The sequence below is a fragment of the Gambusia affinis genome, linkage group LG19 (genome assembly GCF_019740435.1).
Source record: "Gambusia affinis linkage group LG19, SWU_Gaff_1.0, whole genome shotgun sequence".
Taxonomy (NCBI): Eukaryota; Metazoa; Chordata; class Actinopteri; order Cyprinodontiformes; family Poeciliidae; genus Gambusia; species Gambusia affinis.
The window spans coordinates 21,749,375-21,774,550 of record NC_057886.1 but is presented as its reverse complement, the minus strand read 5'-3'; the positions used below and the strand labels follow the sequence as shown (position 1 = coordinate 21,774,550).

The following is a 25,176-nucleotide window of genomic DNA, read 5'->3' as shown; positions in this document are numbered from 1 at the left end:
AAAATGAAATCTGGTGATTCTTAAAAACGAAGATGGCAAATAATTTCACATTGTAACATGGGGAAAATGTTTTCTTTAGTGAAATAATCTGCTAGAGGAACTTTTACTTCAATATTAAGGATTTAAGGATTTATTTACTTAAAACAAGCAATTTTGCAGAAAAATTACTTAAATGTCAGTTTTGTCTCATTTCAAGTGAACTAACATATTTACACTTGACACTAGAATGAAAATAATTATTATTTTAATACTTATAAAATACTATTTTGTTTTATTTGAGACAAAATCATAACGTTCATTAATAACTTGACAGCCAAGTTAATCAAACAGCATCTCCCAAGATTAAACTTTAGAGGTTTTATTTTCTTAATAGGAAATTTGAATATTAAATAAGTATCAAACACAAACCCGCAATATTAAATTCTTTGGCCCACCTGCTGTTTCCATAATGAGAAAAAAAAAAAGAGACTGGTTGAAAAATTGGTTGAGTTACGCAACAACAAAAAAAGCCACTTCAGGTGAAGACCCGCCGGAAATGACATCACGGAGGAACTCGCTGGCCCAAAAATTGTGCTGATGTCATCACGATGCGTGGCGAGGAGGAGAGAGGGGTTTCTGATGATGCGGTTGCCAAGCAGACAAAAAAACACACAAACACACACAAATCCTGACTTTATTCTACTAAACACTCAAACATTGATGAGTCGTGTGTGTGTGGGCGTGTGTGTGTGTGTGCGTGCGCGCTCCGCTCCCCCCAGCAGCCAGGCGGTTTGCATATCCACGCTGGGTTATATAAGCCAGCTGAGGCACGCTGAAGCGCCAGTGGGTTTTTAGATCATGCCGTGTTGGAGCTCCCATCATCCGCTGCTCTACTGGGCGCTAAGCAGCTGAGAGGAGATGAAAGAGGGAAGAAAACGCCCAGTTATGCAACACGCTAATACTACAACCGCAAAACATGACTTGAACGAGACGCAGAGGCCAGGTGAGGCCAAGTAGGACTGATTAGCTTAAAACTGAAATTTAATTGGATTTAATTATTCCGTCATCAGGATTTGAAAAAAGAAAACTGCTTGATGAAATCCAGAGGAGCCAAAAATCATATAAATACCAGAATTTGTTCCATTAATTCATGGAAACCCTCCAGAAGAGAAATGTTGACATGGTTAAAACATGGAAACAAACGAATCTTTAAAATTGACAGTGAACCTGATACTGAGGAATTACTAACAAAGTGGTTTCAGTGTGTTTTCACACCAGATAGTTTGGTAGATTTGGTTACATTTGGGAGGAAAACTGCAACATTTGTTACATTTTCAGCTTGCAGTGTGAAAATAAACCAAACCATTTGACAAACCTGTTCCCCTCCTTACCTACGGTGGCGCTCCACCAAGACCCACCAAAGGAAATGACACGAATATGACATGATCGCAACTTCGTTCTTCATGAAGAATAAACAAACGTCAGATTTTAGCGGTTGTAGAATTTCTCTTGTTGGTGGTAAAGGTCTGAGCTATTTATCATGCTAGCATTAAATTTGCATGTGTTTTGTTAGTATTTACCCAGAATCCCCTGCGCTATGGTCTGCTTCCTGCATTTGGAGCGCTCTCCGCTCTGCTTGATGTTCATATATGCATTCAAACCATATGCATATGCATTATTCAAATTATTTTTAAAAAAACTTTCTTGTGTGAAGTATTTCTCTATCTTATGTTTGGCTTAGCTTATTGTACACAATTAAAATGAAGGTGAAACATTTCAAAGGTATTACGTGATATTCACATTTTGCATGTTTTTGTATTTCTATTTGGATTTTTACTGGTCCTAAAACAACCCAGACATTTTTTATCAATAGTTTAATGGTTTTTGGTGTCTGGAATATGAGCCGTTTCAAAAACCTTCAGAAGGTAATGTCACAAATCAGAAGACACTGTTCGTTGCCTAGCAACCTCAGCTGAGTTCCGCCCATCACCTAGCAACACAAGCGTTAATTTAAAGGTACAGAATCCCTAAAACAGCTAATTCCTAAAACTGAACAGGCTAACATGTCATTATATAAGAATGATTTTGTGCAAAAAATGTAATGAACATTTTCTGCATAGACCGTAGACCTATCCTAACCTGTTCAATGAAGCATAAGAGGTCAGCTTTAAGAAAAAAAATAATCATAACAGTACAGGAAGAGGCAAAAGCCCAATGGGCTTAAATAAACCACATCTACACAGTATTAATGGGAATTCAAATAAAATATGTAACAATGAAAAAATGACAATCACAGCTCTTTAACTAATTATGGTTTTATGGTTTCCTTCTAATACTCAAAAACTGTTGTATGTTGGCCTAACTGGACATTTGTAATTACCCTTAGGTGTGGTTGTGTGCCTGTATGTCACCTCTAGCCTGTTTTCAGTGGGTGGATGTCTAAACAGTATTGAATTATGGCAAAGCAACGAGTCCCACTGCTGCCTGCAGCCGTCTATCCCACAACATCAACTCCATTTTTAGAATATTTGATCCAGAATATTTCAATCCGCTTGGCAAACGTTTCTGTCTCTTTCTTCTCCGTTTCACGCCGTTATGAGCTGATCTGGGAGTGTTTTCTGACATTGACGAGGCCCTGTCGCCCTCGGGGCGTCGCGGGGTGCTGGACTCTGGCCTGAGCTGGCTTTGGTGTCGCCCGATAAAATCAATGGGTCTGGGGCGAGGGCGTGTAGGCCAGAGGCAGGGGGTGATTTCAGCTTCCACAGCAGCCCTGCCCGGCTGTGTTGGTTCTCAGCAGAACAGTTTACTATCTGTTCGGCTCCTCAGGCATCCCGTACACTGCAAAAACACAAAATTCTACCAAGTAATTTTGGTCTAGTTTCTGGTGCAAAGAGAAGATCTGCGCCTGATATTGAAACAATTCTTGTGCCTAATCCATAAGGGCAGATCTATTCACTCTAACTCTATGCTTTATTATCATTTATTTTACATTACATAAAGATTTCCTAACTTCACTTTCTGAACCATTTGAAATGTTTGCTGCAGTTTATTTTTACATTTTTTTGTCAGTTTCAGTTTATCTATTTTAAATCAGCTGTAATACTCCTAATTTCACTGACTGAACAAATTAAAGTTGTTCTTACGTGTTTGACCAAGTTTGTGAAGCTACTGGTGTATTTAAGTGTGCTGCACTGGTGCAGAGTTAAGAAATACGTTTTTAATTCATTCCTGTCTGGGTTTATTTAAAGAAAATGTGTTTTTTGTTAAATCAGGGCTGATTTCCTGTGTTTTATCAGTATCGGCCGGTACTAAATCTCAGACATCTGTATCAGTATCGGAAGTGAAAAGTGGACCGGTGCATACCTCGCAAATATTTTAGTACACCTAAAAATAGACAAACCTAAATTACAAGTAACTGGGAGCTTATTTTAAATAAATAATTACTTAATATACATTTTTTAAAAAGTATTAATTCCATTTTTATTCTTTAGCATTTGATTCAAACTATTTCTTTTGGAGTATATTTGTATAAAGTGTATAAAAACACTTCAGTCCACATGTGTTGTTTTTATGTGCTACCTAAATAAATGAATTGCATTTGCACTGGAAACCAGAGCAGAAACACCTGGGAGGTTTCTGTGTTTCTTGCAGTTCACTGCGACACGCTGCGTTCTCGTATTTTCAGCGAATAACAAACCCGTTGACCAACACATAAAACACACCGCATAGAAATGATGGACCAGTAAATTGATGGCCAATCATTTTTGTCCTGATTGACTGAGTGAACACCAGTCCTCAAACTTTATGTGTTATTATAGGGGAATAAATAGGTAGTAAAACAGAGGTGAGGGAGTTCATCCTCCTAACAAGCAGAGATCAGAACAAATTGAATTTTACTAACTTCTTCATTCGGCTCATCTACGTAACTTTACAGGTGAACATTTTTGTAGGAGCCATGATTCAGGTCTGATTCTTTTTGCAAAAACATTTGAAGCAAAAAGCAAAGTTGAAGAAAAAACATCCAGTCTACACATTGCACAGCTCAAAGAGTGAATCCTGAAATGTGAAATGTGCTTTCAGGGATACAGACGGGCGTATTATCTTTTCATTTACTCCAGCTTGGATGCATCATAGAAAAGATAATTACTGAGCTTTCACTCAGCTTTCTGTGAACCCACAGAGCTTTCTCATGGTATTTTATTTAGAGCTTTGAAGCAGACGTTTATGCTTTTGTTCTAAAGTAGCCAAACAGATCTCTACCTGCAACTTTATAGTCTAAGCTTTAACTTTTTTCTGATTTGCGGGTGCAGATTGCTTGAATGCAAATAGTTAATGGAATCCAATATTTTTAAGGTGTTTTCACACCTGGCAATCCAGGTTATTCGGTTCAATTTGGGGCCTGAAGTTGCAATATTTGTTCCATTTTCAGCTGCTGTGGTTCACTTTCACACTGCATTGTGTAGAACAAACTGAACATTTAAAAAACCTGTTCCCCTCCTTGCCTGTGGGGGCGCTGCACCTGGAACCACTGAAGGAAACGACAAAAACACATTGAGCTCAACTTCCTTCATCACTAAATGTGAACAAAAATGGAGTGGCTTCAGACTTTAGCGGTTGGAGGATTTCTCTTTTCAGAGCCATTTGTCCCAGGAGCTCCAGACTTGTGCATTTGTTTTGGTTGTATTTACCCAGAATTCCCTGCGCTGTAGTACACTTCCTGCTTTTGGAACGGTCTCGTTCACATATGCATTCAAATCGCACCAATGGTCACGTCAACCGAATTAGAGTTTGATTAAAGCAGACAAACCAAAGCTCTCTGGTCCTTCAACTCTCAAATACGTATGTGAACATCAAGCGGCCTGGAGACTGCTCCAAAAGCAGGAAGTGGACTACAGCGCAGGGAATTCTGGGTAAATGCAACCAAAAGAAATGTGACAATCAAGAGAAATCCTACAACTACTAAAATCTGACCTCAGTTCATTTTTGTAAAGAAGAAAGTGTCTTTTTCAGAGGTTTTCATGTCATTTCCTTCTGTTGTTCTTGGTACAGCGCCACCCCAGGCGAGGAGGGGAACTGGTTTTTCAACTAGTTTGGACATTTGACACAGATCAGTGTAAAAGAGAACCAGTGCAGCTGGAAATGTAACAAATGTTGCACTTTTAGTCTCCAATCGAACCGAGTCTACTGAACTGTCAGGTGTGAAAACAGCCTCAGGCTCCAGGAGCTTTCTAGGTTTGCAGCAGGTAGACGGACTCTGCAGAAACTGTGCCGTCCCTTCGCCTCAGGAGAGTTGTTAATAAAGAGTTATTTGTTTCTGATGCAGCCACCAGTCTACCACCACAACCCACACAATCCCACCAGCTCAGCGATGTGTGGGAACCGGCAGCGGAAACAGGTGTAAGGATACATCGTCTGCCGTTCTGCTTTCTTTTTTATTTAACCAAACATTATCACCCCTAAACGGAGCAAATGTGTTAGGAAGATTTAGGGTTGTATTTTATTTGAAGAAATATCACCAAGTTAGTGGGACTCTAAGACATTTAACCCGAAGCCGACTTCTGATCTGCTCAGCTGTATATAAATAGAGAACATTGCTGTAGTGTAAAAGTGTTTGGAGTCGTTGTCATGTCAAGAGAAGAGATATTTAAAGTTGAGCCCATTTTTATTAATTTTCCCCTCAGGTCAGAATGTGCAAAACTCTGGCAAACTGCAAAAAATGAGAAAAAAAACTGAGTGAGTTCTTGTTGCTTTTGCAGATCCCTGGTTTCTGCTTTTTAAATCTAATCTGGTTTCATATTTAGACAAACACAATGCACTGCAAAAACACAAACTCTTATCAAGTATTTTTGGTTTAGTTTGAGGGTGATGGTTGAGGCAACAATCCAGCATGTTTTTTAGTTGAAAATGTTCAATATTGACAGGAAATTTGAAAATATCAGGTAATTCTGTGCTATTGGGAGATGTTATTAACAATGCCTAAACACGAAGTCTTAAAAAGGGTAAACAATAAAAAATAATAAATAAAGTTTAGTCTGGCGGGGCGTAAATAAAGCCTGGTGGCCCGCCAGGATTATAAAACGTTGTGGAAAACCCTGAGTTTCTAGTGCAAATATACTTGAAATGGGACAAAACTAACTGACAAGTATCTTTTCAGCAAGATATAAGAGTTTGTTTTAAGCAAATAATTCCTTAATATTAATTTTTTGTAAAAAGTACTACTTCCATCGACAGATTATTTCAATTAACTCCTGGAAAATGTCATTATAAGTGAAAAAATCTGGCAGTGGAAGATCTTCTCTAACTCTAAGCCTTCTGAAGCTGATATCATCTGATGAGTAACAGAGTGAAAAATGAATAAATAGATTATTAACACAGGAAAACGCAGCACAGGAAGAGGAACGGACTGGAGGTGTCTTCAGTGTCCCGTTGGAACATCTGTGCTGCTACTTCACAAATATCCCCACCAACATTTGCATCCATTATTTTGTGATCAGCTCCAGTCAAACTCTGCTTCTGCTTTGAGGTGTGCAGTTCGAACACAGGAAGCTAAATTTAGTCTGAAAACTGTCAAAACATTTCTACTAACGCTACAAAAAAAAATTGTTAGCAAACGTTATTATTTCACAGTGTGTGTTTGACACTTCCAGCGTGTTTTATTCAACGTCGGGGTGATGGGAAGCGTTGGGGGAACGAGGATGAGGACGGTGCAAGGGCTGAGGAAGAGGAGGGGATTAATAAGCGCTTGTTGTATTAAATCAATGCGCCTGCAAGCTCAGGCACCTGATTAGCATGACCCTGTCCTGCACATCAGCACATTCAGGGCTGGGGAGGCTGATTAGGAGCCAACGCTAATTTCCTCTCGACCCTGTCAGGAACAGTTGGGGGGGGCAGCAGGTAGAGAGAGGCGGCGCTTTCTGGCAGCTTCACACCAGCAGATTCCTCTGAGTTTCAATGATTCAGGACGTCAGAATCCATGAAGATCAGGAAAATATAAAACAAGTGACGAGATTTTTATGAGGTAGACATTCCAGGAAATATTCAGTAAAATTATAAAGCAACATAAACGGAAAGATAACATTTCCAAGAAGAGTTTAAAATTATCTATTATGCTTTATTGAACAGGCTAGGATAGATTTATAGATCTAAAATTATTTATTACATTTTTTTGCACAGCTTAATGTTTGACAATAATCTAAAAATTTAGTTTTTTCCCAGTAAATTTTTGACTTTTGAAATTCAGAAACATCTGAGATTTTTATGGAAAATTTTAATTTTAATCTAAATTTTTTTCTTGCATATATTTTTGTAACTCAGAAATATCCAATTTTTATTTTTTGTAAAATTAGTGTCAAAATATTTGTGTAGATTCTTGACTTTTGTAACTCGGAAATATAAAGGTTTTTTTCTAGAAAATTTATAAGAATATTGTAAAATATTGTCATTTTCTTGCCCATTTTTGTCGTTTTTGTCTTTTTGATGTCAGAGATTTTCTTGTTTTTTCTAAAAGAAAAATGTCTGAGTTATTTATTTCTGTTAATTTTACAGCAGCAGAGTTTCACTGGTTCAGGTGGTCAGAACGCAGGAATTCATATGAATCTTTCTAATGAAGATCAAGAAAATGCAAAACAAGTTACAAGATTTTTATGAGGTAAACATTTCAGAAGACATTTATAAACTTATAAACGTTATAGACAAGATAATCCTTCAAAGAAGAGTTAAAGATGTTATGCTTAGGGTAGAACTATTTTTAACTACAAAAAAAAGTGAATAAAACTTTTTGTATAAAGTCATTCTCTTCTAGAAAATCTCTGATAAATCTAAACATTTTCTTAGCAGAAATGAACTCTGTTTTTAAAAGATTCCTTATTAAGAACAAACATTTTTAATGCCAATTTGCTTCAGTAGTCATTATTTTTGCATCCAATCCTGTGAGAAACTCTGCCTCCACTCGGCTGCAGTCTGATGTGTGGATTTCTTCACTGTTTGGACGAAGGCTGCGCGCGCAGGAGTCCACTGTTGCTCCGAAACCGAGCTGCAGCGCTGCATGGGTGCTAAGTCTCATTAAGCCGTTTGTCAGCCAGCAGCAGAAGACTGGTGGCGTCCGGACAGCAGCCCGAGTCGGTGCCGTGCCAATCAATACAGAGCACACAGTATCCACTCCTGCACCCTGTGACTGCGAGCGTGTTGGCACGCGTGCCGGCAGGAACAGCCTCCACTGTACCGCTCCAAACGGCAGCGCGCTGTTACTCAACATGACTCATAACTGTACCGTAACGCCTGGTGACGCCCATGTTTGGATTTAGACGAGTCCAAAAGGGGAACAAAAATCTATATTCGGTTGGAGTAAAATGTGATACATCTGAAAAGATTACAGTCATAGTTCAGACTGGGATAAATTAATACAGTAATCTAAATGGTGATTTCATTTATTGAGGGGAAAAAGTGATCCACACCAATCAGATTCTACATAAAGCACCTGATTCTTCCAGTCTTGATTAAAATAACTGCCATCAAGTGTTGCTGGTAATTGACAAAGCTTGTTTTACATCACTGTGGATGACGTTTGATTTGCTCTTTTTTGTAGATTTGTTATCCTAGTAACTGTAATTAGGCTTCAAGGCAACCTATTAACCAAAATTCACATTTTGCATATTTTCACACTTCCGTTTGGGTTTCAAAAACTGAGCTTTTCAAAATCCTCCAGATTGTTGTTACCTAGCAACTCCGGCAGAGTTCCGCTCGTTACCTAGCAACCCAAGCTAAGGGTTCGTTTCATGCTGGTTTGTTAGCACATCTTGGAGCTCCATAACCCAGGTATGCCTATCCTTAAAGGGACAGTATTGTGTCTTTTCCAGAGACATGGTGCCATGTTACCTTGAGTTGTTATAAAAATGCATCAAACAAAACTTAAAGGAAACCTGACGCCTTAAAATTGGGATTCTGTCTCTTTAATACTGGGGAATGATGTGAGATACAACCGTGTCTAATTTGTGTTGCTGTTAGTAAAGTGTTTTAAATTACACTTATTTATATATTTTTGAGTGCTTTTTTCTTCCTTTATTCTTTGTCATTTTTAACCATAATGATTTGCTTTTTGACCTTTGAGATCCAATCTGATAAGGAGGATTTTAACGGTGCAGATCAATCCTCCCCTCGGTTTTTCCTTTAACTCATCTTTCTCTGTCAACTTCACACATCAAGTGTCCCTCAAACTGCCTGTTTTCACCCCAATCTGTTATGTAATTTGCTCTCGGTCAGGATGGGACAGTTTAAAAGATAAAATTTCATCTCAGCCTGCTGCTCTTCTTGCCTCCTCACTCGTTTACAGTTACCTGTGAGGGCGGCTTGATTAAATATTAAGTTGTCCTAAGAGTTGACCCCCGGTTCTGCGTCCCGCCCTGAACTCCTTTTAAATCTCCAAACATCTCAGCTGCCTCCATTCCTGGAAGTATCGACGCGGTCGTTCACAGCACATTACGTGGGAGAGGGCAAGGGGCCTCACTTTCATCCATCAGCTTCATTTGCCAAGACAAAAGAGGAGAAGAGGGCCAGCCAGATTTATTGATTGTTGACAGTGGGATGCTTAATGATGCGAGATCTCAAGGTGACACAAAAGTTGAAGAAAAAAAAACTAATTTGGAGATAAATTGAGAAAAAGGAGAGTTGGTCTTTAGGGTGTTTTCACACCTGGTGGACCAAAATTGCAACATTTGTTAAATTTTTACACTACATTGAGTCACATGAACCTCATACCAGAAAAAGCTGTACCCTTCCTCGCCTGTGGGGGCGCTGCACCAAGAACTACCAAAGGAAGCGACACAAAAACGTCTGACAAAGACACTGAGTGCAACTTTCTTCGTCACAAAACAAACAAACATGGAGTGGCATCAGATTTTAGCAGCTGGAGGATTTCTCTTTTGTCTTTGGTAAAAAGCCACCAGACTAGCATGTTTGGGTTTTTTTTTTGTATTTACCCAGAATGCCCTGCACTGTAGTCCACTTCCTGCTTTTGGAGCGGTCTAATAATTTTTTACATTTTCTTACAAAATGAGGCAGAGGATTTTTGTACATCAATAGCTGCATTTCCTTTAGAAATGTGAGCAAAACTTTGACAATACTCTATTTTTAAAAAGCAGTTTTGAAGTTGTGTTGTCTCCCTTCAATAAGAAACAAAATTTAAATTCATGTAAATAAGTTTAACGCAATAAGTCATTAAAAAACATGCCACACCATCATCCACCAACTACTTCCTGTCATCTTCTTTGTCATTTTCACCAGCAGTAACACCCAGTTGTTGATCATGTGACTAATGTGATACAAAAAGAGTCTCCGTTTCAGTTTTGCAAAACAAAAATCTCCTCACACTAGCACAAAAACTTCTTAATAAAAAAACAAATTCTTTTAGAAATTGCCTTGTTTTCATTTAGGCTGTCATATGTGACTTTTATTTAAAAAATAATTTTTTACACATTTGTTAAAACTGTCACCATAACAAACAATTTGAAAAGATCAATCTCCTGCACCTTCTCCTATTTCCATCTGAAGTAACGCACCGTTCCCCACAAAAAACAACCAATCAGAGTCAGGGGGAGGGTCTTAGTGCTGTCAATCAACCTCATGTACTGACTGTTAAATGTTCTAATAGCGAAAAAACAACTTATCATTACAGGAAAAACGATTATTTGCTGTCATTGTTGGCCATGCTAACTAGCCTTAGCATTTACAACAGGTTCTGCTATTAGGAAGAAGCTGCAGCATGGACCCACCTCCTGGCTCTGATTGGTTGTTTCTAGTTAAGAAAAGCCAGAGGATATCAATATTTTTCACCAATTATCTGTCTCACACCAATTTCAACAAATATGTAAAAATATATGTAAATTTTTTATGAAAGTTACATTCACTTTAAGCTAATTCATTTTCGTAATTCCAACTTGCGCAATTTTATGGTGAACAGTTACATATTCTTAAAAATCTTTTTCTTTTTTTTTTGTAAAGTGGAGCTTTAACGTTCCAAGAAGAAATTTTAAAAAAGGCCCCAGTGCATCTGCACGGCTTCCAGCTTCTCCAATCCTCATGATCCCCTGCTTGAACATCCAGATCTCTACGAAGTGCAGTGACCTTCGAGGCGACCGGCCGGCCTGCAGCGGGACTCCGCTGGGACGGCGCTGCAGTTCGCTGCACCAACATGGCCCTGGGTTTGGCTGACCGCGCTCCACCTCTGAAGGAAACGCTCAAGTCCCTGCAGATTTTTATGAACCCAGTTCTTGTGCACAGAGGCTCGCTTGCCATTCGACGCGGCCGGAGCCATTTCCCTGAGGCGGCACAGCAAACTGCTTTATTTTCTTGTCGTGTTCTCCGGGTTACACATTTTCACGCTTTATTTTTTACGATTGGCTCCGTCAGGATGCTGTATTCTGCCTGGAGGGATGTTAAACATGGCAGCATCCCTGCGGGGAAGCAGGTAGAAAGACTGACAAGCTGACAGGAAATCAGATACACTCTGCACACTTCATTAAATATTACATCATGCTGCCACATTCACTACCAAACGAGCCTTTTTTACTTGAACATTACTTTTATCTGTGATGTTTTTGGGGCACAATTTTTTTATTTATTGGAAATGTAATGAAAAATAGGAATTTCACTGCAAAAACACAAAATCTATGTAATTTTGGTCGAAATTCCAGTGCAAATATCTCAGTACACAAAAAAAAAGACAAAACTAACTTTATAGCAAAGTATAGAAACTGGTTTTAAATTAATAATTTCTTAATATTATTGACAAGACATTTTTCTATGTTAAAAGTGAAAAAATCTGCAGTGGAAATAAAAAAAACTGTCAATATTCAAACAAGCTCTTTTTGATAAATTACCTTTCATTAAGTTATTTTTGTCTTATTTCAAGCTTATTAAGATATTTTCACTAGAACCTATAAATACTTTGAAACATTTTGTGTTTTGAGACAGTTTCATAGATTTATCTCTGCACAGTTCTGCATTTTGTCAGATTATTTTCTTCTTTCCGGCATCCTGCTTGTAGATTTGAAGCTGTGTTTAGGTCCGTTGCCATGGTGATAACCCAGTTTGGGTGAAGCTTCAGCTGCCAATCTCAAAATGAATCAATGATTTCAAAGCTCATCCCCTGAGGCTACAGAATGAGCCCAGATCACCTCCCCTCCACCGCCGTGCTGTACAGGTTCAGAAGAGCTGGATTTATTGTAGTTTATTCAGATGCAACTATGCAAACCTACATTATGATTTTATGTTCTGTTAAAAAATAACCTGGAAAACTTTCTGAACACAACTCTCAGTCTTTATCTAATTGTCTGGTGACGGATCTTGACGGGACCTTTAAAGTTTTTGTTCTTCGATTTGGGTTTTAACAGCTTCTAAAAACACACCACCAAAAAAAAAAAAAACTCACCCAGCTGGTTTTTGGCAATAAGTTAATGTCTTTAGGTGTCTGGAAAATGAGCCATTTCAAAAACCTCCTGATTGTTAAGTCACATTTCACAGGCACTGATCCGTTACCTAGCAACCAAAGCTGAGCTCCAGCACGTTTGGTCAGCTGGTTTTACCACAGTGTGTTCAATGGCTGCTGGAAAAGACAAGTGTTTTGTAACTGACTTATTATTCAGAAACCACTTGCTGCTTTCTTGTTGGCTGTGCAGGAGGCCCCATTTCTGCTTTTCGAAGATCTGTTTCTCACTTGAGTTTTGCATCTCACCAAAACGAGGAACGTTCTCGTTGAGTTTTCAAATTCAGAAGTACTTTATTGATCCCAAAGGGAAAATAGATGTTATTGTGACTCATTAATTCAAAATCTACAAAGAGTTATTGTAGATAGTAACGGCTATCTTTGCATCTCATTAAAATGATGAAAACTTTTATCTTTTTAACAAGAACTGTTCTCCTTAGAACAATATACCACTTCCGAATTTATTTCCAAGCTCTGGTGATTAAACCCTTCTTATCTGTACTTATTCTTATTTTGAACTTTTCATTTTATTTATTATTTATTTATTTATTTATTTACATTTGTGTGAATATATGTGCTTTCATTTTCCTGGTCACACTTAAATCTAATGTAAGCAGCTGAGTGTACTTAGTTATTCCCTTGATCGCATTTACATTTAGAGTAGGGCTGAATCGCCATGAAAACCTCGTCACCGTTTCCTCTGAGTGACTGCGACGCTCATTAGTCGTACATCGGTTCCGGCTTCGCGGAGTCCTGCTGGACGGCGATTATCTCTGCCAGGGTGACATTACTGAGACGGAGGGTGGCTCGGATCGCTGCAGTCCTGGGACTCAGCCGTAAACGTCGTGTAAAAATCCTGTCATTTTTTTTCCAAATGAAAGCTGTGACCTCTGTTCTAGCAGCTAACGATGGAGACGACCTTCACAGCATTTTGTGTTTCTGAAGCCATGAAAGGGAAGCTCTCCAGAGAGCTGTGTTTAGCAGAGAGGTGACTGCTTAGATTGGAGCTGAGGGCATTTAACAACAAACTACACTGCAAAAACACAAAACCTTACAGTGTTTTAGGTCTAGTTTCTAGTGCACATGAAATAAGACAAAACTAACTTTTAGCCAGAAATGGGAGCTTGTTTTGCATCAATAAAACCCTAATATTGATGAAAAGTAATAGTTCCATTGGTAAATTATTTCACTTTTAACATGGAAATTGATGGAAGTTGATCCAGCATGCTGGAACTCAGCTTGAGTTGCTAGGTAACGGCTGGAATTCCACTGTGCCCGTTACCTAGCAACATTCCGGAGGTTTTTGAAATGGCTCATTTTCCAGCCAATAAAAAAATATGAACTTATTGTCAAACAAAACAGCTGGTGGTGTTTTTTAAAGCGCTTTGGCTGTTTTTAGAAGCCAAATGAAAGTATAAAAACTTAAACATGTCTCCTTTAAGCACCACATCTTAAGTTTCCTGTGTGTTGAAGTTGGGAGCCCAGCAGTTCCCACGTCCAGCCAGCTGTTAACCGTATCCTGTCAGCTCGCCTGTGAGCTCAGGGTGACTTTCCCTCAGCCCCTCGCAGCCGCCATGATGCCTTCAGGTTCTGGGGGTAAACGAAGGCGGGATAAAGAGCGAAGCGAGGAAGGCAGTGATGAATGTCAGCAGGTACCAGCAGGCAGATGGGCCCTCGGGACCCCCGGCCGGTCCCTGTGGAGCTACAGGCAGCCAAGTTCAGCATGAGCTGCCCGGCCGGCGTCAGCACTTTGGGGGAGAAACTGGGAAAAGTGCTGAGGCAGGCAACTGCATGGGGAGATGAGATGAAGTGGTGAAAATTTAACCACCCTGATGAAAGTTTAAGTGCACATGTTAAACAGGAGGTGACTGCATGGGACACTTTCACACAGTTTCTTCTGAATGGCTCCAGACCGCGCCGCAGACCCTGATTTTACCTGACACCGCACTAACCCTGGCTTCACCTCAAAAGTAACATCCTGCCCCACTCCTAGTTTATGCTTCTTCATAATTGGCGGTGAGGATGCTGTTTGGTTTCAAGGACATCGGCAGAGTTTCTCTGCACTGCAGTCTGGCTGATAAATATGCCAGAGCTTCACATGAAGGAACCGAAAACCAGGGAAAGACCGACACCGATGTCAGCAAAATGTCTGCAGAAATCAGTTGTAACTAGTTACATTTACATTCTGGAAAAACGGTTCTGTTTACCTTGCTGTTCTTTGTTATGAAGCATCACAACACTTAAAATATTAATTGATTGATGTTTCGTTCTACGACAGGTTATTAGGGCCATTGTAGATAGAAAAAAATAAGTAAATTTTCACTAGAGATTATCAGAAATTTTCCAGAAAAAAACAAAGAAATTTCTGAGTTTGAAAAGTTGAACATTTGCGAGAAAAAAAATCTGAAATTATCGGATTAATCTCAGAAATAAAATAAATTAAAAAATGCAAATATGCGAGTTTTACTGAAAATCAGAAAATTCCCTGTTTTTTTCTCAAAAAGAATTTGGAAACTTGAAAACAAACTCATTTCTTTTGCCTAATGATGTTATTTTGCAGCTGTTATTTATATAAATTATTTTCATTTTGATCTTAATAATACCCAAATCTCCATGTAACTTTATGTTTTAAAACAGAATTTTAGGGCACTGCTAAGATAAAATGAAAAAATAAAATTACAAAATTATTACCATATTAAAGTGATAATGTTTTGCGGATTAAATCGTAGCATTGTGACTTTATTCTCTGTATTACAACAGTATCTCTACTTCCCACAACCCCTCAAATTGTAAAGAAAAGAAAATATTATTCTTCATAAGAAAAGAAAACATTTTCAAATTAGCTGCAATAAGTGCAACTGCAATAATTAGTATAAACATTTGGATGCAGGTTGTTGAACTCAAACTCAGTTTTTTGATGAAGTGGTTCTGGTCCTGGAAACGACCGGCTGCCTGCGTCTGCTGCAGAACTGTTCAGAGCCACAGAGATGTGAGAGCGGCGGTTACATAAGGCTCGCTGTGGGGAAACACACTCACTCCACAGTGTTGATGGAGTCTTTCACAGACCTGATAGGGTGTTGATTAGGATGTACTTTCCAAAAGATCCAGCGCTGAAGTGGATCCTAACAGGCTTTTCTGCTCCTTTCTTTGACCGTTCTACTGACTGAGCTCTGAATCAACTGTCAACAATTTTTCTTTTTGTTTTTAAATCACTAGCTGGGTTTCTATTGGCCATATAATTGCACAATGTAACTTTTCAACAATATATTTTGATGGTGTGATGCAAAAAAGTGTTTAAATTGCAGTTTTGTGAAATAAACCAATTTTGAAATGGCCAGAAAAAACACCTCATCCTGGCGCTTGAGCGTTTTGTCAAAAAATATTATTTTTTTTTGGAAAAGGCTTGTTTCTATTGAGCAAATTTATTTTAGAAATTTCAACTTGTACAACTATATGGTAAATGGAAACACAGCTGGTATTCTGCTAATGCCAGTAAAACACAATTTTGCAATTTCTGTGTTTCCATCAAATAAGAAAAACAATTGAAATTATACAGAAATATATTTGTTCACGGAATAAATCAATAAAAAAAAATTGTCGCACCATCATCCTCCAACTGCTTCCTGTTGTTGTTTTCCTCTTCATCGTTTGCACCAGTGGCAACATCTGGTTGTTAATGTGATATAAAAAACTTTTTCCATTACAGTTTTGCAAAATAAATCAATTTTGATACCGCCAAAAATCCACCTCATCCTGGCTCCAAACTTTTTGTCAAAAAACTAGTTTTATGAAATTTGCATGTTTATAATAAGCAAATTTGTTTTCAAAATGTCAAAATGGGCGATTATGTGTCAATGGAAACACAGCTATTGAAGTTTTGTGAGCATTTGTAATGGCAGCTGCTTTTGTCCCGTTTCCTCCAGGTGCGGTGCGAGCCTCTAGCATCTTCCCCATCCTCAGCGTTATCCTACTATTTATGGGAGGCCTGTGCATAGCTGCCAGTGAGTTCTACAAGTCACGCCACAACATCATCCTCAGTGCAGGGATCTTCTTTGTGTCTGCAGGTGAGTCAAGCAGCAGCAAAGTGAGGCAGGGAGACACTCTGATTTCTGGTTGTCTGTTGTACTGGAGCTTTAAACCATTTCATCTTTTGTATTCTGTTTTTTATCTTGTTGCTAGGCTAAACTTTGGGAGTCATCTCTAAAAATATGGTGTCCCTGACACACTTTCCTTTTTATCCATCAACATTTACCATGTCAAAATATTCTCTATGATTAAACCTGACAAACTGAAGAATACGTTCTGGTCTTGGCATGACATTGAACATTTGATTAGAAAATAACTCTGTAAAAACACAATATTTTATGATGTACCAAGGTGTAGTTTCTAGTGCAAATATGTTAGTACATTTGAAATAAGACAAAACTATTCAGAAAGACATATGAGATTTATGTTAGGGTTATAAGAAGTATTAGTTCCACTGGCAGATTATTTCACTTATGCCACAAGACATTTTGCTACATTATAAGTGTCAGTGGATCTGGTATTTTTTCATTAATATTAAAGAATAACTGACTTTAAAAAAAGCTCATATATCTTGCTGAAATGGTTGGTTGGTTGGTCGGTTGGCCGGTTGGTTTGTTGGTCGGTTGGTGGATAAGTTGGTTGGTAGGTTGGTACTCTGTTGCTGTTGTTTCAAGTGTACTAAGATATTTGCACTAGAAACTAGATCAAAAATACTTGGTAACATTTGTATATTTTTCTAGCATTTAAGCATAAAAAGTCTTAAATCTAAACAATTGCCTCTTGTTTTCAGCTGACGCTTTCTGTGTTTTCTTTCTTTCCCTATTTTTTCTAATCTACTCATGATTGACGATGATCGCTCAACGTCCTGCCAGGTCTGAGCAACATTATCGGGATCATCGTGTACATATCAGCCAATGCGGGGGACCCTTCAAAAAGCGACTCAAAGAAGAACAGCTATTCATATGGCTGGTCCTTCTACTTTAGTGCCCTTTCCTTTATAATAGCTGAGATGGTTGGCGTCTTGGCCGTGCACATGTTCATCGACCGCCATCGACAGCTGCGAATAGGGGCGCGCGCCGCCGACTACCTCCAAGGCTCGGCCATAACACGGATCCCCAGCTACCGCTACCGCTACCGGCGCCGCTCGCGCTCCTCTTCCCGCTCCACAGATCCATCGCATTCCCGCGACGCCTCGCCCGTGGGCCTCAAGGGCTTCAGCGCGCTGCCGTCCACGGAGATCTCCATGTACACGCTCCCCCGGGACACCCTCAAGTCGTCTGGCACGCCCACGGCCACCTACAACTCCGAGAGGGACCACAACTTCCTCCAAGTCCACAACTGCATCCAGAAGGACCTGAAAGACTCGAGCCACACCAACACAGCGAACCGCCGCACCACGCCGGTATGAGAGTCCGAACAGGTCCAGCGACCCTGGAGACACGGGAAAGCCCTGTGGGTGCGGTATGCCCCCCCCGGAGAAGTTGGATTTTCATGTTTATAGACATTTTGTTTTGGTTTTTGTTTATTTTTGTTGAAATGCATGACTTCCATAGCCATTGTTGAGAGAGTTTCAACTGGACTGGTCCCGAGTAAGTGAAGATCTGTCATATTTTTGGACAGGTTTGTTTTTGGGGTTGTTTTTTTTTTGGTTTTTTTTTGAAGATTCGGGGAACCAAAAATCGGGTGGGAAGGGCGGGGCATTACGAGATAATCAGTTCCATGATTTCATTGCCCTTGAGTTCGTTTGGAGCAAAAGGTCGAGCTCCCCCTCAGCCAGCGTACCGCTAAGCTACATCCGCCCTTTTTTATTATCTCTTGACACATCTGTTAATTTTTTTGCATTAAAACTGTGAATTGTTACAGCTTGGGATTCAGTAAGAAGTACCCCAATCTGTAATCTCTAACAAAGGTACTATATATATATATATAAATATATGTATTACTTTTATAAATAAATTATTACGTTAATAATCAAAAGATAACAGACTTTACCGAAGCAAAAAACAAAAAAAGTGAAAAAAATTCAACCAAGTGCTGTTGACAATGCGAGAAAAGACTTTTCTATCTCTTCATTCGAAGGTCAAGAACAAGCGAAGCTCCTTTAGGCGCCAGAAGCAGACGCAGGCATTCAACAGTAGAGTATTATATATTCTTTTAATAGAACCTTCTCGTCTTTTTCTCCGTCTCTGTTCTCTTTCTTTTTCGGGGGGCATTGGTGTTGAACCTCCAACCCCTGTCAGAAAGAGCCAAGAAAATGAGTCAACAGCTGCGTTTCCATTGACCATACAATAGCACAATTTGACATTTTAGAAATAAATTTGCAATTTTGAAAAAACACATTAAAAAAAGTTTCTGCAACAGGATGATGATTTTTTTCAGCCATATAAAATTGTTTTATTTCGCAAAACTGCAATAGAAACATATTTTCGCATCACACAAGTTATGTGATCAACAACCGGATGTTACTACTGGAAAAACCACGAAGATGACGAAGACAGGAAGTAGATGGAGGATGATGAGGCGGCATATTTTGTAATGACTTATTGTGAGAATAAACTTATTTACATATGATTTTAATTGCATTTCTTAGTTAATGGAAACAGCACATTTGCAAAATTGTTTTTTTTACATCAGTGGGATGCTGAAAGTTACACAATTAACAATTACATTAGTAATAGAAATTGACATAAAGCTACACAAATTAGAATTACAAAAAAAATTTCTTAATGGAAACAAGGTAACTTAAAACAAATAATAATTATGTACTGCAATGGAAACCATTTTTCCACATCACACAAGTCACACGATAAACAATCCGATGTTACTACTGGCAGAAACCCCAAAAAAGAAGACAACAGGAAGTAGTAGGAGGATGATGGCGTGGCATGTTTTTAATTAACTTATTGCGTAAAACCTCTTCGCATTTATTACTTATTAGAAACACCAAATTTGAGAAATTGTTTTGTCGACATAAGCAGACAAAGCAGGTGTGATTTTAATTGTGCTTTGTAGAAACACAGCAATTTTTGGACATTTGCGAAATATCAACACAGATATTCCATTTGTAATGGAAACGCAGCTACTGACTCCAAAACACGACTTCTGCAAAAGGAAAAGGAAGGAGCAGAGGGGAAGAAAAAGAAGAGGACGCCAGACATGAAAACAAAAACAAGTTTAATATGAAATAGAACAAGAAAAGCTAAGAGACTCACAATTTCAGAAATTAATTGCATGCTATAAAATTACAGCAAATTTGCTCTTGAGAAACTTAAGTTTTAAAGGTTAATCATTATAAGGGGAAAAAAGCAAAGGCGCTAGAGTTTAAAGTATTAATCTTTTCATGTGTGGTTTTATTATAATTAATTTTTTATTACTATTATTTAGCATATTTTATCTCATTACATTTGTCAAACAAGCCAAACAATTTACATTGAACAAAACGGCTTTTTTAAAACTGTTTGATTGGTTTCTTTATAAATATATAAATAAACGTATGTATGTATTTTTGTTTTATTTTTAAAACTCACACAGCCTTAGTCATTTCTTTGTTTCTGTTCATTTTTAATGTGCTGTTCAAATTGAAAATGAAATCTTTAAAAGGTGCCAAAAACCGAATGATCCTATACTTGGATGCATCAAGTCCTGATGAATAAAAAACGAACCCCAGGGGGAACAAATCATCACGTTTCTCTGCGTGTCTCTTACACACTTCACCAAACAATACTTTCATTTCTCTCAGCTTTAACTGCTGACTGTCTGTTGATTCTTCAAATCTGCAAACATGCTCCTGTAAAAATATTTACGGAAATCAGATATAAAACCGTTTCTGCTCCTTTTTATTTCTGGCCACTGACCTCTGATGGATGCTTTAAACCGTTTGTTGTGAGACAAACATCGAAACGTGTTTTCTTGTTGACATTTAATGCGTGAAATTTGGGATTCAGCAAGAGCAAAACTACAAATTAAAAATATATAATACATAAAATATTCTTTTTAAAAGGGACAGATTATGTGAAATTTACATTTTAAACGTTTTTGTGCTTACACTTGCATTTCCACTGATTCTAAAAAAAATCCAAACTGCTTAAAAAAAAACACCCAACCAATTTTTGGCAATAAGTTTATGTTTTCTGATGTCTGAAAATTGAGCCATTTCAAAAAACCTTGATGGAAACTCTTCTGTTACCTGGCAACCCCAGCAGAGTTCCATCCTGTTACCTAGCAACACAAGTGGAGCTCCAGCTCATCTAGTCAGCTGGTTTTACCGCTGTATGGGCTGGAAAAGTCAAGTGTTTTGTTGTTGACTTACCATCCGGAAACCACTTGCTGTATTCTTGTTGGGTGTGCAGAAGGCCCCACTTCTGCTTTTCAAAGAGGTAAAGTTGTATAATTGAACATCTGTTTGCAGCCATTTTCATGTGCAACTGTAAATGTTGAGTTGGGGGGGAGGGGCTGCAGCTTATTTGGATTTAAAGTGACAAGAGACCCTAAATAGTTCAACATAGGCAGAACTGAGCAGATTAAAATCTCACTTTTTAAGAATGATTTTGTGCAAAACCATGTTTCGTATCACCTATAGATCAATCCTAACCTATTCAAGGAAGCATTATAGGTCACCCATGCTAAATGAGGCCTGCAGAATCTGATTTGGACATCTGAGGATTAAACAGCCTGACCTTGGGGAAAATCTGCTGCGATGTTCACTCCAGGCAACTGTCTTCTTTTTTTTGACAGTCTTCTTGCTGTACAGTGAAAAACTTTAAATAATTTGCTTCTCTCAGGTCATTTCTAATCTTTTTCCACCTTGACAGAGTAGTAAGAGTCAGACTGCCCAATCTTCTGCTTTTACAGACCTGTTCGCACTGATACTCATCAGTTAATAAACTGTATTTAATCTACTTCCTGTCTTAAATCCTGTGGCAGCAGTAAGGTTGTGCTTAGTTTAATAAAACATAACATTGTGGAATTTGCTGTGTGTTTTTATAAAGTTAGGGATAAAATTAAACAATTTTAGAACCTGGTAAAAACAAAATCAGTTTTATTTTGTCCACTCTGATAACCCCAGAGTGTAAAAAGGGTTTACAAAACAAATTCCACATTTAATCACTTTATGAGGAATAAATTAAATATTTTTAGACACAGGAATAAGTTCTGTGTATTTAGTCATATGAAATTTGTATAACAAGTCTTCTATTTTATTCGTTTAGAATGACAGTCATTCATTAACGGTAAAAATGACCAACAGCGTTTTGTGAAGCTAAAATACAAAAGTAATGCAACCTGGCACGCTATTGGCTGGCGTTTGCAAAGCAGCCAATCCAGGAACGTCATTGTTTCCTTGGCACTGATTGGCTGAAATAAGGCGGAAAATAAGGACAACTGAGCTAACGAGGACGTTAGCTTGGCTTCTGCGGTAGCACTAACGGTTTCCACTGTCCATATTAATTCATATTATGGTGTATTCGGTGTTTGAACTATTAAAATAGGTAGTTATAAGTGTTTTAGATTGTTTTCAGATTGTTTTCGCTGTTCGCGGGCGGCTGTGAACACTAAAGCCTGTAAATACCGGGGCTCTACTGTAGGCATAATTCATTTCATGTGTAAAAGCATTGAAGTGGAATAAAAATAAAAAAAAATAAGCTAAAATCCTTAGGATTTCCATAAGATGCTAAGGAGGAAAAGTACTTTCTCACTGCACTGTAGTTACTGTACTATGTCATAAAAATGATTAATTTATTAATACATTTCCAAGGACAAAGTTCACCAGAATAATTAGCAAGCACTGGTACTGAAATAATAAGTAGCTGCGAAGCATGTGGAAAAAACCTGACCTTATTTTACTACATTTTGGTAATTATTCAGTAGTTTGCATTGCTTTACATTGTTTCCGATGTATTTTTACATTATTGTTTAGTGGTTTGCATCTATTTTTGTTGTTTTTATTTGCACCTTTTAACTAAATTGATTTCTTTTAGCATTTCATCGTTTTTCTTTTTTATTTACTATGGTTCTACATCATGACAGAAACAGTAAAGCATCTTAAAAGGAATGATCTCATTTTACAATGTGGCGCACATGCAGAGAAGAATAAAAACCTGACTTATAATTTAAAGACTTACAACCATATAACCTTTTTGTTTACTGATGCAGCCTATACTTGTGTCAAAGTTAGTGTAGTCAAATAGAAAACCATGATTTTAATCCCGTAGAAGGACACAGAGGGAATGAATTTAGACAGAAATTAGAAAAAAAGCAAGTTAGCTCTAAAAAATATTGGCATCAGCGCTCCCATAAAAATAAACGCTGACTTGACAGATGTAAAGCCTTGTGTGCTCTGCAGAAATCATGGCCTCAGCCTGCTGTTGTAAAATGGTGATAACACATTGTAAACGACCATTGGGAGCTGTAATCTGAAAATATCAGAGCTAGCCATCAAATATCTGAGTTTACTGCATGTGGACAGTGAAAATGTTTGTTTTATGCTGCAGAGAAGCTTCAGAAAAGGCCATTTTTGAGTCCTAATGCCATAACTTTGGAAAAGAAACCCTGGATTCTAGGGGGATTTTTTTCCTACGGGTTTTTCTGCAACGTTTTTCTACTCCACTAAAAGGACAACTTTCACTTCCCAACATCCGACTCTAAGTTCTCACATACCGTATGATACTGAACCTGATGCACACAGTCAGACTAAAATCGGTTTGTCTCGTCAAGGTTTGTGGATCAGGTTTAAGTGTTTGGAGTCAGGAGAGTTTGTACCTGAGAAATATAGAGAAGCTTTTATCCAATCATTGGCATGAAGGGCTCACGAGGTTTGGCGTTTGGATTATCTGTCTAAACAGTTTATTTTTATGTATTTAGCAGTGCTGTCCCTAAGGGGGGGAAAGAGGAGAGACTTGAAAAATGTTTTTTTGTTGTTTTTAGTTATAATTTTAGCCAAATATATACATATATTCTGTTTTCTATAATATTTTTTTTTCCTATATATTCTATATATGCATGTAAAAATGTACATATATTTTTTATTTCATTGACTGTGGCCTTCCCTGCTCCCACTCTGGGGTTGCCCCTGCAAAACAGGGATGTTTAGAGATTTCGTTAGCAAAAAATGGCGTATCTGACATTGTTTTAAGTCTGAAACGTGTAATTATATCTTAAATATTTAGAAATAAAGAACCAGGATTAGTGAAAAGGTTCTAAAATTTGGCAATCTGAGCTTTAGTTACCTTGAATAACCGTCTTTTTTTTTCCTCCTCTTCCTCCCTCTCCATTCGTCCTGCTGTGGCGATCAAAGCGTGCAGTGCTGTGTGATCAGAGCCACGCAGGAGGAGACACTGCTGAGAACATTCAGAGCGAACACGATGGCGTTTTCTCACTGTCCGGCTTTTCTGTCGCCTGCAGCGCTGCGGCGTTGCATAACCTCACATCAAACCTAACGTTGCCCTTTCTGTGACCTCACTGGACTAAACGCTCAGACAGAGATGCAGGTGCAAATTAGCTATAAAAAATATGTTATATATGGCAAGAAGATAACTATAAATCATGAAGAGACAGAAAATAAATGGAAGAAAGTGCAAGGTTGTGATACGTGGTGTTGGCAGCATTATGCTGTGGGGAGAGTTAACGGGATGATTGATGGAGTAAATAAAGAAAGAGGGCAATCCAGGAAGAAAATCTTTTAGAGAGTGAAAAAGATGAGAGTGAAGGTTCTCCTTCCACTAAACTTACAGTCAGTGATAGAATAGAAGGCTTTGCATGAATTATTTGTTTCTCGGATTAAAAATAAGTATGTTTTAAAAAACATTTTTAAACTTTTTCAGTTGGTGTGGTTTTCTTTCACACTGCCCTGAGTCAACTGAAACAAACTTATTGAAAAAACTGTTCCCCTCCTCGCCTGTGGGGGCGCTGCACCAAGAACCAAGGAAGGGAATGACAGAAAAACCTCTTAAGGAAACTTAGAGTGCAACTTCCTTCTTCATAAAATGTTAACAAAAATGAAGTGCCGTCAGATTTGTTGTTGGCAAAAGACTACAAGTCATTTCTCCCACTAGCGCTAGGCTAATGTATTTGGTTTGGTTGTATTTACCCAGAATGCCCTGCGCTGTAGTCCACTTCCTGCTTTTGGAGCGATCTCCGATCTGCTCGGCGTTCAGATATGCATTCAAACCGTACCACAGTTCTCTTCAACCGAACCAAACTCAGGTTTGTAGGCGGACCAGAGTTTGACTACACATTCACGCCTCCCCAAAAGAACCGAACTTTCTAGAAAAAAAACAAACTGTTGTTTATTTAAAGCAAACTAAATGTGACTGGTGTGAATACACCCAACAAAGGAGTCAAGCTTCAGTTTTCTGATTCTCACGGTGTAAAGTTTATATTTAGAATAAACCAAAGTCACTACAGAGCCTGTTGGACTGATCTGGAAACAAAATTCAACTCAAAATATCTCAATTTATGTGCAAATGAACCCAATATCTGTTCCCTGTCCTTCCAGTGAGTTTACATGAACATGAAAAGTCGAGTCAAGATCATTTGAAGCCTTTAAATCCAGCTTTGAAAAGAGGACAGCTATTTAAAAAGAGAGAGAGATAAAGAGGAGGAATTAAAATAGTCTAGAGCTCACACACAGCTCTGCTGAATGTGTGAAGGAGAACGAGCGAAGCACTCTGCCCCCTGGTGGTGCGGTCGGAGCAGCG

The 25,176-nt window shown here is 38.4% G+C and overlaps 1 protein-coding gene and 1 long non-coding RNA gene across 2 annotated transcripts in view; one reads left to right on the top strand and one right to left on the bottom strand.

The window, feature by feature from the left end:
- Positions 1 to 17,894, top strand: part of cacng2a (calcium channel, voltage-dependent, gamma subunit 2a) — a 56,668-nt gene extending 38,774 nt beyond the window's left edge. The window contains exons 3-4 of the mRNA XM_044101475.1: positions 16,381 to 16,521; positions 17,356 to 17,894. Of these exons, the coding sequence (XP_043957410.1) occupies positions 16,381 to 16,521; positions 17,356 to 17,891 (677 nt within the window). The 3' untranslated portion in view covers positions 17,892 to 17,894. The remainder of the gene's footprint in view (positions 1 to 16,380; positions 16,522 to 17,355) is intronic.
- LOC122822630 lies at positions 673 to 1,626 on the bottom strand. The gene is made up of 3 exons (XR_006369176.1): positions 1,560 to 1,626; positions 1,371 to 1,438; positions 673 to 887 (listed from the first exon to the last, which is right to left on the bottom strand). It is a non-coding gene; the product is annotated as an uncharacterized LOC122822630 (long non-coding RNA).
- Positions 17,895 to 25,176: the final 7,282 nt, after the last annotated feature.